Here is an 18,214-nt window from a genome sequence, read left to right on the forward strand (position 1 = left end):
AGAAGAAAAGTGCTTGTTTTTAGCTTTCACAGCCAGCACCACAAACATCGTCGAAGTTTTTTGAACATGGTTTTTGCTTCTAGGGACCAATATCTATCTACGCGCAAGAATTTGTTTTTCTCAACGAATGTGTTCGATTTCCATAGGTCGTTTTTCAAAAGAATACCTCCATGTTTCAAGAACATTCGATGTTTCATTCGATGTTAGACCTCTTACATCGGTTTATGTAAGCTATCAGTGATAACAGTAATATTCTACTGCACTCATATGTTATCGACGAAGACGTAAAAGATAAACATTGAGCTCTGGCTTGTGTTCTCTTATAGCAAATTGTGCGCGAAATCGGATGAAGTAAAAGAGTTTGTGGCAACTTCAGAAAATATCCAAAACAATCAAGGAGTAGATTTCAACTCATCATCAAGTTCAAAGTAAACATATTCTAAAAGTCTCGCTCTAAAATTCATAGACACAGAACAAATGCGTTCAAAGTGTCTTGTGGCTTCCGGTGGGTCGCCTTTAAACATCGAAGTCGTTAAAATGTTCATTTTGTTGATTGTTTCTAAAGTTATCACGAACACCGTACAAATCAGTAAATCTGCTGCTTCATTCTGATATTTTCTTCGATTTACTACAAAATCTTTTATTTCATTTGATTTAACATAATATTTGCTATAATAGAACACACGCCTGATCTAAATTATCATTTTTGTGTTGTTGTTGATAACAGATGACATTATTATTTATTTACTCGTACGGGTTTTCGATTTACAAACGTTAATAATTTCTACACTCGGTTGCAAACCAAATTGCACTTAGTCAATTAGAAAACAATAACGGCCAGTGATCCTTTGGAAAGGTTCGATGTGACATCGGGAGTTCCATTGAACAGGAAACTTGGCATGTTGTTCTTATTGTCGTTGCATTCCATACCAATTGATTGTAGGCGATGACAAATGTAGCCAAGGGATCCTTTGGAAAGGTTCGATGCGATATCGAGAGTTCCGTTAAATAGGAAGGTTGACTATCATCTGTACTGCACGCTACATCATTTGATTTCGTTTGTAATCGTCGCCGGGAGATCCAATGGATAAGTTCGGCGCCTTGGTGATGATTTTTCCAACAGATGACATAACATATTATAGATATTTAAGACAATGTTGATCAAGTCTTAAACCTGGAGAGTGATTACGGAATCAGTTCTCTTTCCTCTATTCTATGTCAACTCTACCGATAGAGTAAAATTCATTATTTCACTGATAGATGTCGCTACAACAGAAACATAATTAATTTTTTACTCGACGGATTTTAATCAAATAAAAATATCCGGAACAGTAATCAGGTTTTCATACGATGGCATTTTATTTGACTAAAATCAGTCGAGTAAAAAATTAATTATTTTTCTGTTGACATTAGTTTGGTTGCAACGACATCTTTCAGTGAAAAAGTGAAAAGTACTCTATCGGTAGACTTGACACATTATAGAAGAAATAAAATTGATGCCGTAATTCATCTCAAAATTTAAAACATCTATTTATATCGAAGACTGTGGCGCTGGTACACCATTCAGCTGTTTGAAACTTTGCCATTCGTTATGAATCCTGGGCTGACACTCTTCCATTAGTCGTTAAATGACTATAATCCCATGCTTCATGGGACACTTTAAAACTAACACATAAATAATTGATCCTACTCGTTTTATTAAAGAAAAAAAATGTTTTTCTCGTCTTTTTCAGGATTATCACCGAAACTCAACGAAATGACGGAATTAAAGAGCTTAATGTGGACTTTAACATTCATTTGTACAGGTGAGTTTTAAATTACTTTTTTTTCTTCCTTTTCTTTCTTTTTAACCTGTCGTCGCGTAAATATGTTTCTAATCGGATTTCACACAATTTCCTCGTTTCGGTTAAAGGAAAAAGTATGGAAAAAGTTTTCCCTTGCTCGCGTCACTGTGTATGACTCTGTATACATTTGGCTATTTTTTCTTTTCAAAAGAACTCTCTCTGTATTTCATTTCTTGCATTTAACTTTTATATAAAATACTTAAAAACTTTAACCTTTTTTGAGAATGTTTGAACTTTGTGTTAAAACGCTAAAAAGCCGAGAAAGTTTAAATGAAATATAAAAAATGAAAAATTGGAGAAAAATAATACCGCTCCGTAGCCGCTTTATAATCAAACCATTACGCTCATTGTACAATGCATTTAAAAAAAATGAAATTAAATTTTCCACCGACTTAGTGCTCCTAATTTTTCTTGTCATTTTCGAAAGCGTTTAACAGCGACCATTTTCTCCGAGACTACACGCTCGCTGACATTTGCCTTAACCCAGAAAATATATGAAATAATAATAAGAAAGATGTTATTCATAACGCCATTATCAAAGGCCATAAATTTCCCGAAATAACATGTTTTGCCGGACAGGAATAGGGGGATCTAAAACCGCACAACAAAGCAGGAATAATTCAAAATGGTATTAAATTATGAAATTTATGTTGTATATGGGAGTTTAGCTATGAAGATGTATGTTATGTATGCTATGTGTGTATGCTGTGGTGGTACGGTGTTTCTGGTTCATCATAAAATATTCCTCAGTCTCCATAGTCTACTTACATTTATGCTGGTTTTCCATACGTGTGTGTATGTGGAGGGTGTTTCGGTTTTAGTAAAGTTTTTATTTACCGATTCCAGTTATTTAGCTCTCTTCAAACAGTTTCTGTGGACTTTACTACCTAATATATAACTCAAGATTTATACAAAGTCAACTGGTTAACAGCGTTTTAAGTATTTGCACTTCACAGTCTCCCGTAATGAACTGTAAACATAATAAAATAAATTTTATCTCAACTCCAGTCATTTTACATGATTTCATATCGGATGATGGTGCCTCCGTTCCGAAAGTGGAAGCACGCCGACCTCTTGCTGCTTTCGACACCACATTCCATAAATTTTAACTTCTCTCAGTTTGAGTTTAAACGTGACATGTTTCGTCCCTTCGGACTCATCGTCACCTTACGCTGCAGAGCTGTAAAGAAAAATACGCCAAGCTCGCTTTTTTTTCCTTTAAAACTTAAATACCGTAATTTGTGAAGAAGAGGAGCTTTTGCAAAACGTGTCTCCCATTTCACATTTTCGAGAGTTTTGCGTGTTTGTACGGCGATAAGTAAATGTCGATAGCATATAAAAAGAGGAAGAATGATACACGTGCGGTATTTCCGTCTAAATATATTCGAAGTAGCAACGCCCGATGGAAGCGCATATCACAAATCTAATTTGTTATTCGATAACTCACATCATCGTTTTTATTTTGTCATATCAAAACTTCAAACATATGAGATGAAATTTGATGAACACCTTGTGCGTGGAGGTAGTACTCCAAATACACACAATTCTCCGTATTTTGTTCCAATGAGACTGTATGTACCAGCGTACCTAAAAAAAATGAAAATATAAATGAACATTATGATTTCCTTGATATGTCAACTATATGCCAGAAGTTGTGCCAGATGAATAATATATAAGCCGAAAAAGTGTATTAACGTATTTCGTTTGTGTATAACAACGGTACGTTCATCTATATAACTGTTCTCAGATTCTTCCTGCCTATATACTTGTGTCGTTAGTGATTCAGTTCCTATACAACTCTAATGTCGTCGAGGAGATATTTCTGAAAATATCGAGTTACGTGGTCGCCTTGTATGTCCAACATAACATTAAACGGACATCTCTCCTATATGTATGGGGAAAAAAGGAAAACTTGAATAACGTGATTCCAATTGATATTTTCTGCAAATCTGAGGATTACTGCATGAATAGTGGCGCATTCAGTAAATGGATCTTTATCGATGAATGGGAAAACGTTTTCAAATTTGTTATTTTTATTGAATATAAATATTTAATTTTTTTTTCTTGTTGCCTCTGCCTCTCTCTCTGCTTGTTTTTTTATTCTACTTCTTCTTCCTTTCTGGATCTCTCGTTTATTTATTATTGTGTTCATTTGAATATGTCGTTTAATATGAACGAGATTTATTTGCTATTCATATGATGGGAAATTCAAATAAAATCTTGAGATGATGTAAAAAATGTTTACGGGGTTTTGTGTGAGACATTTTCATTTATGATTTTCATGGATTGAATGGATTGGCTTCTCCTATGTGTGTATGTCTATGTGTGTACATGCGATTGAGTTGAATAAGAAGCTAAGAAGCTATTTGAAATTGATGAGTTCTTATTGTTGAAGATGAAGCGCGTGGTTGATGTGTATGTGTTATTGAAAAATTGGTGCGTTTTTTGTGTGTTATATTCCGCTGGATGTGGCGTCTCACATAGTTATGAATGCTTGAATCATTTCATGGAAAATCAAGAAATAGTATTTTACATGCCACAATCGTCGAAAACATGCTACATGCGTTGAAAATTGCACTTTCCATGTTTCAAGCACGTCTTTCGACACCCCTATCCATTAACTTGGGATAAAAATGAAAAGTCTCGTTTTCGTGTTTATTGATCTCGGCTTCGCCTCGGATCAACAAAATTCACACGAAAACTCCACTTTCATCTTTTTATAACTTGTTATGTAATAGTATTTTACATAACTAGTGATAAAAAGATGAAAAGTAGAGTGTGAATTTTGTTGATCCGAGGCGAAACCGAGGTCAATAAACACACGAAAACGAGACTTTTCATTTTTATCCCGAGTTATGTAATGGATTTTGCATGCTGAGGGCTTCGAAAGAAGTGCTTGAAACATGAAAAGTACGGTTTTCGACGCATGTAGCATGTAAAATATTATTACATAACTGGGGATAAAAAATGGCAAAACGTGTTTTTGTGTAAATTGTTTTGATCCGAGGCGAAGCCGAGGTCAATAAAACCACGAAAACGAGACGTTTAATTTTATCCCGCGGTCTGTAAAGAATTTTACATGCTGAGCGCGTAGGCAGCTGTGCTTGATACATGAAAAGTACTATTTTCGACGCATGAAAGAATACACTTCTTTTCTCATCCATCATCATCTGGTGCCGTTGTGCACCGATTTGAATTATTCAAGTCCGCGTCGATTTTTATTGCTTTCGATATCTTGTATGCTTATTAGACTATGCTTCAATCTGCCTCGTGTAATTACACTGTCAATGATCACTCCGTTCAGAAATGCAACCGTGTCTATGATATTATATCAGTTTCCTTTGGCAGCTAGAATGTGTTTTACCTCCCATACGCTATATCTTGTACTGCATTTCCATCGAGTTCACTTTTCTATTCCCTTGCACACAATATCATTTCATCTTAATCACATGCATTATGGCAACAAACGATATCTCTTTAAACTTGATGTAATAAGTATTTGCGCTTTTAAACTTTTATATTATAATATGAAGTTTATGTGTTTTGTGCATGTACGAAATAAATACCTTCTGGCGTGTTGTACTTTACGTACACATTTTCCAACGAAAGCACTATTACAATATAATTTGTTTTCCACTCTTTTTGTTGTTTAAAAACTGTCTCACAGATCTGGTGTGCTTTTTTGTGTTTCTTACGCTTTTATGTCGAACAGAAATGAAACCATTACAATGTAAAAGTGTAAATAATCTAACGTCTCTTTCAATTTTAATTGTATTTTACGTCAAAGTTTTATAATGTTTTGGTGTTTGCTTAATGTAAACTTAAAGATGAACAAACAAGCAGCATTAAATGAACTAAGTTTTATAAAAAGGGAAGAAAACACTGATAATAATCGACATTCAGTTAGTGCGATTTATTAACAGAAGTTGAGAAAGTCGGTTTTTGGTATAGAATTCTGTAAAAGACAAGATTTCAATGATGATTCACCGGGTGAATTTCACCCATAAATAGTTTCAATTCTTATGAAGGTCTCAGAATAAAAGAGATTGTACAGTAGGGTGGGTCGATTTTCCCAATTTTAAAATCCACAACCAGTGGGGTGTGTGGCTTGAAGAGACGAATCGATCTGCATCATTAGTTTTTGATGTCCGATTACTTTTGAATATCCCATGACAACTTTTACGAGTTCAGCGCCTTACTTAATTTTGAGATTTTTGTACATTTTTTTTTTCGTTGGATTCTGTTCAAATAAGTAAGTTGAAGACTTGTAATGATAAAAAGAAGCTTTTTGGAAAAAAATGTGCGAAATTGGCACACTTGTTCCACAATTTTCACATATAAGTTCAAAATTTTCACACAAAAAATCCATTTCGATTCATAGTCTCGGTTTTTGTTGCTATCTTGCAAAGAAAAAATAAAGTAAATAACAGAAATCAACAAATAGTGTGAGTGAGGAGAGTGAGTGGTCCCACTTGATCACATCGTTTATCGAAACTCCTGTCGCGTAGCAAATATTGGTCCGATTGAAAAACTAATTGCTGTTCCGGAGTTCTGAAGTCATGTGCTAGACGCTAACACTTTATTTGCCTAAAATCCTCCGAGGAAAATTTAATAATTTTTCTCTTGATATTCCTAACATTGGATCTATTGTGACGACATTGTAGCGAAGCATTTTCCTATTGATAAGGTAAAAGAATAGTAGACGATAGGCAATGACTGCCGCAGTACCGTTCCAGATGATGTTCCACCTGTAGAGCCCCCAGAAAGACGGAAAAAATCTGCATTTTAGCACCAACACAAAAGTACTGGGTTCATTTATATGTGGAGCGATAGTGGATGAGGCCAGCTACAACACCACATACTCAGTTCCGTGGAACACCGAGGAAGGCGGACTACGAACATCTGCTATATTTTAGTCATAACTATCGTAGATCTACTCGCACCAAGCAGTGCGTATACTCTACCTGTAGGTCTTTCCAAGGCCGATATTCGTACAACATTACAATAATTTAATATAATCTTTTCTTGAGTTATTTCCGAAAAACTGTTTTCGGTACCCTCTGACATGTCTTTAGTTTTGAACGCTTTTCACAGAAAATGTTTTCTTTTTTTTTCAAAAAAGTGAAAGATACTAGCATTTTAATTTTATGTCTGTCTGTATAAAAGTAACCAACGAACTTCTACAGTCGAAAAAGTAATTCAAGCTCTCTAAATCAGTTCCAGAAATTTTTAATTTATTATCAACATCGTTAGACACTTAACAAAGTTAATTTTCTTACATTTTATTCACAAAAACAACAAAAACATTTTGTAAAATTTTGAGAAATTTAAAGAAATATTTCTTAAATTTCTCAAAAAAATTCTCGAAAATAGTCCTTGATTATACGTGAGAAGATATCTATCTTTGTCGGTAGCTTCTCTTCGTTGAACACACGTGAACGAATAAAAAAACAAGCTTGAGCATGTATTGACCCCTCAGCGTCGCTACTTTCCATTTCTGCCATTATAACTACTCTTACTCACTAAGAGTAACCAAATGTGACGATTGTTCATTGTTAGCAATGTAATACAGAACAATCAGAATGTTAAGTTTAATTGTCGGAAGTAATCGAATGAAAGACAAAAAACATTAAATCGATAGTACTATTTGTTGATTTCTGTTATTTACTTTATTTTTTCTTTGGAAGATAGCAACAAAAACCGAGACTATGAATCGAAATAGATTTTTTGTGTGAAAATTTTACCAAAAAGCTTCTTTTTATCATTACAAGTCTTCAACTTACTTATTTGAAGAGAATCCAACGAAAAAAAAAATGTACAAAAATCTCAAAATTAAGTAAGGCGCTGAACTCGTAAAAGTTGTCATGGGATATTCAAAAGTAATCGGACATCAAAAACTAATGATGCAGATCGATTCGTCTCTTCAAGCCACACACCCTACTGGTTGTGGATTTTAAAATTGGGAAAATCGACCCACCCTATTGTACAGGTTGTTTAAATGGTACGTAGGGGTACGTATTTGTAAGAATTTGTAAAAAAAAATTTTAGCACTTTTTTTAGAAAGGCATTCATTAAAATATACGTACACGTTGGTTAACTCTAACCAACGTAAATATTAAAAAAAAAACGTTTTTCTCGGAGTTGCTAAAATATTTTTTTAAATTAAAAAAAAGCCAGCTGCCTATTTTTGCCCTCCTCATCATTCAAACACAATGTCAGGAACAATTTTTTAATTTCGCAACGAAGAAAAACTAACTAGACTTAAGAGGACAGAGCAATATATCGCAGTAATCAATTGCACCGCATGAGCATAGATCACTATACCGAAAGAAAAGTGTCATTAAATCTGTTACTTCTTTTGTTTACAGTATCACATCGTACCTGATACAAAATCTATTACTTCATTTGTTTTAACATAGATGTTGCAATATAAGACCACATGACAGCGCAGATCATCGCTTCTTTTGATTTTTACTGTCGATAACGCATGATAACACAAAATTGTGAAATTTTACTACACATGAACCATTGCATGTGTACATCGATTAAGTGTGATTTTGTTAATTGAGTAGGGAACGCATTAAATGACTAATGTATAATTTGTAAAACCAAATTTTTGATTTATAAAACACTCTCGTTATAGTCGCTATTAACGGGTTATAAAAATAAAAATAAAAAAAATTTCGGGTAAACTTTCGCCTTCAAACTCAACACTGAAATGGATCCGATTGTTACAATTTTCTTTCAACCACAACAGAAATGTTGAAGGTTAGCTCTGGCATATTAAATTCTGTTTCATTTTTCGTGTTGTAGTTTCAAAGCTGAAAGCATTATTATTTTATTCATAAATTCATCATTAAAAGCCGAAGAAGAACATTATGTTAACAGGTGCTACACAATGGGAATTAAGTTGCAGCTGTTAAAAAAATCGTGCGCCAAAGATCGCCGTTTTTGGAAATATATAATTTGCCGGCTGCTACTTACTCTTAAAAATTATTACCGCCATTAAGTTTTATGTACCAAAATGTTAGCTTAAAAACAGACGAAAATCTACCTTTTCATGTTTGATGCATCAAATGGAGCCATCATCCAATGAAAAGAGTTCAAAAATTTCGGCAAATTTAATGAATATCCATGAGCTTATAACATTCGTCCATCACATTTAAAAACATATTGCATGTAATACCACTCAACGTGTTCATTCCTTTAATATATTTCTGTCTGTCCAATTATCCTGAAGCAAAATAACTGAAACTTTCATGGAGTATCCCGTGCAACGATGTATACACACACAGTTCACATCCAACACTATTTATGTCATGATGATGTCGTAGTTGATTACGTAAATGATGATGCTCTCATAGCTGGTATGTTACACGCGCGGATTAATGAAAAAGAACACTTCTTGCACATCTATGCGATCTGTCTGTATAAACATCGTAGCTCTTTCATCTACAGTAAACATACAAAATGACTCTATGTCTATGGCTGTGATTTGATGAGAACTGAAACTGATTGACATTTTATTTGGTCGAGAATGTAGAGTGGTCGAATCGCAGCATAGAATAAGTTATTCAGTACAATAAACTGCATCGGACATTATTTATTGAATTGTACAATTATTTGAACGAATCATGATAGACATTTGTGGCAAAACTGTGACATCCCCATAAATTCATATGAGTCGGAGTTTATTGGTAAATACGTGTCTACGTGTCTCTCTACCCGACGACCGACGTGACTCTGCCGAAAATCTTCAAACCAATTTGAAAACCATAGTGTCCTACGGGAACTACCTATTGCTTCGGTAACACTAGCAAAATATATTCCAAGTTGGGAATTATATACTGGAATGCACAATTTCGTACAAATTTGCGACGATTTTTCATTCGAATTGACTTTTATTCAATTGCAACTTTACGAAATTATATTTTATTCTCCACTCCGAAATGTGTCTCAACTGGTGTGCACATTTCTTATCAATGTTTCTTCTTTCCAACGTGCCTTGCATCCAATGGCACAAGCTGATTTTCGTTTATAATGTGCTCGAGCATATAAATGAAAATTTGAGCTCAATTATCTCTTGAAAAATTAATTAAATTCTCGTTTATATTGATGACGAGCAGGTGATGCTTTTTTTCATTAAATCCAATTGAATCAAATTTTTCCACCTGATTACAATCAGCAGCCAATTGAATAGACTTGCTGGGCTAACAAAAAAAAAATTCAAGGTAAATTTTTAACGCAATCTTATTAAATTCTGGACTCAGGGAATGGGGACCAGAATGTTCACTGCTGACCAATTTTATTGTTATACTCAAAAAATAAAAAATTGTGAGAAGACAATGCATATAATAAAATGTAATTTACGGAGTAGACGACAGATGTACGCAAGGTGAAGCCGATTGAAAAGAGAATAATATTTCATATTTCTGGTGTTTCGTAATATATACGCAGGGTAATCCTTGAATTTAATTAAATTTTATGGAAACACATCAAAAATATCGTATGGCGTTTAAATGACTTCGGATTCGTATTATAATAATCTACGCACACGATTCGAATCTCTTAACATTATTGTCGCACATAATATAGAAATCAGACACCCTGTACACTAAGCGTTCCGGTGCGACGAATTCTCTATCTCTCTCTTATAAAATGTGATAGACTACAATTATTCACATTACTTAAGGTAATATTACAAAATAATGTAATTATGTTACCTTATTATATTTGTAAGAGGGAAAAAAGGGTGAAGTTCTTGATAAACGTTTAGGTTTTGGGTTCTTTCTTAATTAACATTATAATTGAGCTGTTACCGGCAGTCAAAGTGTACCAGCCGGCGGAAGGTTGGGGGAGTTTTGTGTGTGTGTTTTCTATGAGCATTTCTTTTTTATGTTTCTTGTTGCTTATGAAAGAAAAAAAAAAGATTATTTAGCGGGGAAAATGACTATTTAATCGATGATGATGTCGCCCATAATTGGAGTGTGTTTACTTCATGTTTGTGGGGTTGTTTAAGAATTATTTTTGTTTGCCTATCAATTAAAATGTTTTGAGTCTGGTTTCCTAGGACGTTCTGTACGAGTGCATATGTTTCAATTGAGAGTTGAGGAACATCCTTAAGGTCCTTTAGCAGTTTTTAACGATTGTTCCATCTCCATCTTATCGCTAGTGAGCTTGTGGCCCACTTAATCGAACCTCTATCACACAGTGAACAGGAGTTTTCCGAATTCTAAAGATTTTCTTTACCTTAGGAGGTTTTTTTTCGAAAATTCTCTGTTTTTAATTAACGATATTTTAGGGGATTTTTGGTTTTGTTTCTCATCTCTCGATAAGAGCCAGAAATAGTTTTTTGTTCACAGAGGGGGGGGGGGTGGAAATTGGAAATTTCCTACTTTTTCCCCGAGGTCAACACAATGTTTTTCACAACAAGAGCTCCCGAAATTTCAGTTGAGGTGCGAAAATGACTGTTTTCTCGCCGGCCTTGTGAAAAATATATTTTCAAATGGGCGATATGACCTTTTTCTCAACTGAAAAGGCCATGAGAAAATAACGTTTTGTTGACGCTTTGTCTGATGACAGTAGTCCTTTCATGTTTTGACAGGGAAGAAAATAGGTATTTTTTCCCCGATCTGTCAACTTTGTTTTTAAAAATAGTGTACCAGGTTAATGTTTTTATTTCGTGGAGAAAAACGGTTAATCATACGTCGTGAAGACACCATGAATTTCCAACTCGAGTGATGGTTGGTTCTCGCTCTGCTCTAGCCGCAAAACTTCACTTTTGTTGGAATTTTCTATTTTCTTCCCTCTGTAAACAAATAACCATTGGCAAACTAAGGAAATTATAAAAAATGTATCCCGTTCAATTTGTGAACGTCTCAGCTTAACATTTGAGGATGACCATTTACTGACATGTTCAGAAATCGGGTGAATCGAAAAAAGAAAAGATTTTTGAGTGTATGTTCAGTGTAACTTGTTACTTTCAACTTCACCACTTCAATTTGTTTTCCGAAACATTAAAAGATTTCGCAAACGTAAACACTTTTCAAAACTTTTTCTTCGCTAAATACGAAAAATATAATTAAAATTGTTGGTTAAAAAAAGAATTTTAATATTAATCTCAATTTTCATCGTTATTTTCACTGAATACTTTTTTTTAAACAATGCAAAAAGTAAATGTTCGATTAATATGCAAAGTACAAACAATAAAGTTTCACTACAAAATATTAGTTGTGCGCGAAGTTTTCCTCGTTTTCTCTCTCGTCTCAAAAAAAAATTTCTCTTCACACAAACATACAACGCAAACTTTTTGCCTTTTTTTTTCATTTTTCTGAAATTGAAATATTGCAAAAACCAACGATTGTACACATAAAAAAAAACTATTCACCGAAAACTTTTCGGCTTCACTTAACCAAGAAAATGTTTTTTGATTACGGGCCACCTATATATACATACATAGTGTTCCGGGTGTCACATCTACATAAAGAGGATGAGCTCTCTATATATGTACCATACGTATAATAAGCGGCAGCTTTAAAGATTTACCGTATAGTAATGTACAATCTCAAGCCATACATTTCAGCCATAAGCATCACACATGTCCTCTATGTTCTACAAACAGACGACATATACAAATAAAATATCGAAGAAACAACTAAATAAGCATCTCGTGATGTATGAAGAGAGCAGAAGAAACATGAAAGTTTGATCCAAAATAAAATCTTATTTTACAAATACAGACAGAAAAGGGAAACGTATGTACATATATTCAACCCTCACAGTCGTGATACTCCTTTTCTTCTTCTTCTTCTTTTATTTTTCAAATGTTGAACATTCCACTCTCTAACTTGAATTATATATAGACGTGAAAGCTTACGCTTAGTACATAAGTATTAACACTAACCGTATATACAATGTACATCTTTCACATAAGGTGTAGCACTTTTCATATAAGTTATGTATAATGCACGTATCCATATTCACATATAGCATAACGATGTATATATACGGGAGTAGCAACAAAAAAAGATAAAATGAAAATGTTGAGCTACAGAGGAAAAGAAAAACAAAGGCCAAACAAAGGTATAACAATCTATGGTTGCTGTGGGGCTGTTTGTCGCTATGTTGTGACTATACAATTTTGTTAGAAGAAAATCAAAAGCTCATTAGGGGCTTATGTTTACTCATAATTTTGTTCATTGTATTTCGCTCTTAATTTTCATTATAAAATGGGGCTTTTACGTGATGTACGTTAGATATCGTTGGCTTTATTATTTCGAGATCAATGGAAAACCAATTATAAGCGAGTTCAATTACAAAATGTTAAGTACAAAACGATAATGATTTGGTGGAAACGATTTTTCTTTTATTTTTCGTTAACAGTATAATTGCCAGACAAAATTTATGAAATTAAAAAAAAATGTTTAACCAGCAATCCACCCGACAAGCGAGCCAAGTATCATAGACAGCTTTTCATCACTAATTTTCAACATTCATTTTTTTCGTCGTAGCCAAAAAAAACTGCTGATCATAAAACAACGGCAAAAATGTTTGTTTTACATGTTTATGAATAATTTACCAACATTTTACTGAAATTTTGTGTATATTCCGTTTCTGAGGCTCTGTGTAAACATCCACCAAGAGAAAATCGGGTCATTTTCCATAAATATATCTTTAAGGATTTATACACTACGAACACATTGCATGAAGAAAAAAAACCCCGAGACAAGAACTACGTTCTATATAAATTGGAAAATGGAAGACAATTTCGGGGGTATATATTATGTACACATAATGATGGGGTGTCTGTTTTGTTTGACTTGCCTAAACTATTGTTTGGCAGTTAATTCACTGTGACAGTGTCTGCTACATTTTTTTTCGCCCGCTGTTGTTGATTCTTTTGGTGTTTTGTTATTTTTATTACATCAAACAAATAAAATAATATTTTCTCTTTGCTAGTATGAGTTATGTCTGTATATAAAAGGGGGTAGGCGGTAGGAGGACGATGTTATTGGTAAAGATGATAAACATAAGGTGACCTTAATCTCTCGCCTGTGACTTTAAATAAAAATTATTGCACAAAGTTTGCTCTTATCTGTTTCATAATTTTTGATATTTTATGCACAAAGTTTTCCCTGCTTCTTTTGTTAATTTGCTGGAATTGGTACAATGGGAGACATGGCAAATAGCATTCGAAGGTTAAAAGGTTTTCCATTTTATTTCGTTTCACTTACAAATAATCTTAAGCTTTCAATGTTTTCCGTCTAACGTTCTATTGAATGTTCGGAAAGTTTTTCGGAAATCAGCACACCAGCGACATGGTACACTTGAGTACACGATTAATATTGTCATAGTTACAGGGAGAGATTACACTCTTAACGATTGTCCATTGTTCCCATTTTATGCAGTTGTAAGTCTTTGAAAGGCAATAAGTCAATTGTGATTTTGTATATGTCCCAAAATCGTCCGGACCATGAACAAAGAAAAAAAGAAAAGGAACGCACACGCCCAAAGAAGAAAATGGAAATTGTAGACATTTTGTCAAAGTACGACTCCAAAATATAATATCACTCAAACAAAACCATCTACTCCGAACATTATTAAACAACAATTGTAAACAAAAGATCAAATGTTGAGGGTGACCTTTTCGAAGCAAGAATGCTGTATGGAAAATTTATTTTGTTTGATACACACATAATAATAAGGCAGGCAGTATTGTCAGAATGGAGTATACACACCAACCAACAACTATTGTTTTTGCACAAACCTTTTCTTGTTAGGAAATCTGACTTTGTTCTCAATCAAGTTTTAGACTTTGTATCAAATTTCTGTGTGTAATCAAATTTCTGTTTGTGTTGTGTGAAAGCACGTAACATTGTTGTCCCATGTATATTTACGTATAGATTTAACTAACATGCATAAATAGACTTAAACAGTAAGATGTGGAAAGTGTCACAATCATACATTTATAATACCTTTTGTTCCAAATTACAAACCCTCCTCTCCCAACATATTATATAATTTCTCTTTTCGAAAGATTGGACCAATACTTTGTGAATAATACTCTGTTTTGCTGATGACAGAGGAACAGTAGATAAAGGACCATATCGATGCTGGGGCAAATATATATACGTGTAAATGGAAAGGATAACGAATGAACCGTTTTCTCTTCATTGCTATAATACTCTTACACGACAATGCATAGTATGTATTTATAGACGAGTGACTGGATGCTTCGTGACTGTAAAACAATACATGGGATTTGGCCATTGAATGTCCATTTTGTTGAACTTTGACATATTAGATTATTGTTTGTTTGACGGTTTCCATTCAAGAAAATATAATGAAAAATGAAATATCACAGCATAGAGAGGTCGGATGCTTTAACAAATAACATAATGGCCCTTTGATGACATAATACCCGATATTGCAGTTGATTTGATACAAATTATTATCTAAATTAATTATTATATTTCAGTCGAATGTATTTCAGAAGAAAATAATAGCAAAACTCTCACGACAGGATACGTTGACTTCGTTAAAAAATTATCTGTTCCATCACAGTCACCTCAAACCAACGGGTTATTTTTTGTAAGGTGGATTTTTGTTTCTCTTTTAACCATATAACCCAACCGTGAGGCCATATGATGGACAGGAAATAACAAGAAAAAAAATTTATTTCAAACTGGTTTCACGTCCTCTCAAGTATACTGTGAATTAAAAGTTTTTTTTTTCCTCTAAAGTAATTCAGAACCAGCACAGCGAATTACTTTTTCATAAATTGTATCACTAACTGTGTTTCTGTGTTGCCTAAAAATATTCGTTGAGCTCCGTTTGTAATTCAATATCATGAATGACTTTTATTTTTAACATTTTTTTTTGCTGTTGGTTGGTTGTACTCTTGAACTCATGGGGATGTTTCTGTGTTGATAATATTTGTGTTGAAAAGGTGCTATAAGGAATATTTCATGTGAAAATGCTGAAACGAAATATATTTTTTTTATTATTTAAAATGGAGTGGGAGAGAAAAACACAGCGAACGTAATAGCAACATCGCTTCATGAATATTATTTTCTTCATTTCATTTCAAAATTGATTTTTGTGATTTACAATGTAATGCCACCATCCGAAAATGTAAACACTTTTCTTCTCGGGGTATTCGAATCTAGATTATATTCTCCTGCGGTTAGGAGGTGGCTGTAATGTTACCAGAGTGTAACAGCAAGAGAAGAAAAAAAAAGAAAATATTTTATTTCCGTTTTCCGGTGCACGTGTTGTTTCCAAAAAAAAACAACGGTTTGTTTCGAATTTAATTCCGACCGATTAAACGGGTTAAAATTGATTGAAAATACATAAATTTCCCGAAAAGGTTTTTTTTTATTTTTCGGTTTGATATTTTATTTGCTCCCCGGATATATAGTTAATTGTGTGATTTCGAACTGAATTTAATTTCAATTAAAAGTTTAAATAGCGAAAAACGTTTGACAAATACGGTAATCAATTGATTGAAAAAGGATTTTTGTTATGCCAACAATGGTCCCGTTTTTTTTTTCTCTCACGGTATACCTATCGAGATTATATTATTTCAAAAAATGTCAATTTGATGCCTAGTGTACTCTAACTCCTCAAATCATTTTTTTTTCTTCAAAACTTCGCAGTAGTTTCTGTAAACTTTCCATAAGTCAATTTTCTTCTTACTGTCTAAGTTATTGCCGATCAAGTACTTCTCTGACAAGCATCGGATTTAACTTTCGCAGCACTTATCAATTTAACTTGAAAATTATCCACGCCTGTTATTCGTGATTCGTTTTTGGTGGCGTCGATTTTAGTTGGATGACTTGACTTTGACTAATCAATCATGAACGCAGCGATATAATATTTTATCTGTGCAAGTGCAGACGATTCCTTTGCGTTCAACGTCACAAAGTACCTGTACTTGACTGATTATGCATTAGGGTATAACGATCGTAAAGTGAACGAAGAGAGATTGGTGTATTTTAAAGCCATTCGGTTATACACATATCGTTTGTCGTTTGGCTTTGTTATTGTGGGTTTGATGTTCTATATCAAAATTGTTTGAACACAATTGAACGATAGTTCAAAATCCTCTGAAAAGGGGAGTGGATGCAACAGTTTAGAACTAAAATTATTGCCGAAAAAACTTCTTTGTTCACTTAGCGTGTCGATAACTTTGAAGTGTTTTGAATAGTTTGTCTTCTATAAGTTCGGGTTTTCAGAGTTTAGCAGACGTTAGAAAGATTTTTGAATTTTAATCTGACTACTAATCTACTAATCTGATTCAGAAATTCCATCTACGCACTTTTCAGCCATGATTGCGTACTCTCTGATTTTATAAAAATCGCCAAATCCATTCTCGCTTAAAAAAAGAAAATTTTCTCTGAAATTTAAGTTTATTTTACATAAATGAAGAAATCAAGGGCGGCATCAGTTGAAAGCTATTGTCAAACCTAGGGGCGTATAGGTGGCCAGGTGGGAATTTTCTCACACAGACGATCTTTCGTCATGCGGTATCCTTCAACACAAATGCATGAATGAATCATGATCCCTCCAACGAATGGCATATCACAGACACCGTTCTCCACACAGAACAAAGAAAATGGTGCTGTAGTTTCATGGCTGCAAGTGTATCCTACTCGTGATACGCAGGTTTCACGTGCCGGGTCGTACACCTGTCGGTCTGGTCGAAACAAATTGTTCCGTGATTGACACAAGAGTTTTGACATTTTATGTTAGCTTACCTGGTTGTTGACAATCGCATGTGTTCGTCGTGTCATTACATTTCAGGAATGTATGCACGTTGCAATCCAAAATCCATTCGCACGGTTCACCATGAGCTCTCCAGCATGTATCAAACATGTTTCGCGTGAAGCCACTCTGACAACTGCATTGATTGTTTATGCATTGCAGATTTCCCGTCGCGTCACAGCCAGAATTCTCTTCGCACGGATAGCCGTATAATCCAACGGTAAGAACAGCGGAAGCCAACGATCCGATTACAAGAAATTGAATTAAAACTTTCATTTTCAAAAATCACAATAAAATCAAACGGATTCCTTTGAATGCTAAAGGTTTCTTTTGAAGTATGAATGAAATTGAACTGCAGACAAATAAATGTCTCCTGATACACGATAGCTTCTTATATTTATCAGGTACGACAGATAAGTTCGCCTTACACGAATCTTGACTGACTAGATAGTAGCCAATAAGATAATTTAGCATGCTTCACCTACCTCAAATTGTTTCGCCGTTTTATTGTGCAATTATTTCTCTGTGATAGTAGGACCTCTCGGTTCTTTATCTGATCTTGTCTTATCGAGGTTGTGTGCTGGCATTTTTCGTTTTACTTTTAT

The 18,214-nt window shown here is 34.0% G+C and overlaps 2 protein-coding genes across 4 annotated transcripts in view; one reads left to right on the plus strand and one right to left on the minus strand.

The window, feature by feature from the left end:
* LOC119072157 (nephrin) overlaps nucleotides 1–18,214 on the plus strand; it is a 168,532-nt gene that overhangs the window by 12,285 nt on the left and 138,033 nt on the right. For all 3 annotated transcript variants that reach the window (XM_037177315.1, XM_037177313.1, XM_037177314.1), the window contains exon 2: nucleotides 1,734–1,805. In XM_037177315.1, the coding sequence (XP_037033210.1) occupies nucleotides 1,734–1,805 (72 nt within the window). The remainder of the gene's footprint in view (nucleotides 1–1,733; nucleotides 1,806–18,214) is intronic.
* Nucleotides 17,236–18,024, minus strand: LOC119072169 (multiple epidermal growth factor-like domains protein 10). Its single transcript, XM_037177330.1, has 2 exons — nucleotides 17,603–18,024; nucleotides 17,236–17,541 (listed from the first exon to the last, which is right to left on the minus strand). Exons 1-2 carry the CDS (start codon nucleotides 17,883–17,885, stop codon nucleotides 17,312–17,314), a joined length of 513 nt encoding a protein of 170 aa, XP_037033225.1. The 5' UTR covers nucleotides 17,886–18,024; the 3' UTR covers nucleotides 17,236–17,311.

This window comes from Bradysia coprophila (genome assembly GCF_014529535.1).
Source record: "Bradysia coprophila strain Holo2 chromosome IV unlocalized genomic scaffold, BU_Bcop_v1 contig_81, whole genome shotgun sequence".
Taxonomy (NCBI): Eukaryota; Metazoa; Arthropoda; class Insecta; order Diptera; family Sciaridae; genus Bradysia; species Bradysia coprophila.

Bases quoted from the DNA above. Each gene is read 5' to 3' on its own strand.
- LOC119072169 (XM_037177330.1), bottom strand. From the start codon at position 17,885: ATGAAAGTTTTAATTCAATTTCTTGTAATCGGATCGTTGGCTTCCGCT. The intron at 17,542-17,602 runs GTAAGCTAACAT...TGTTTCGACCAG, and splicing joins ATGCGATTGTCAACAACCAG to ACCGACAGGTGTACGACCCG.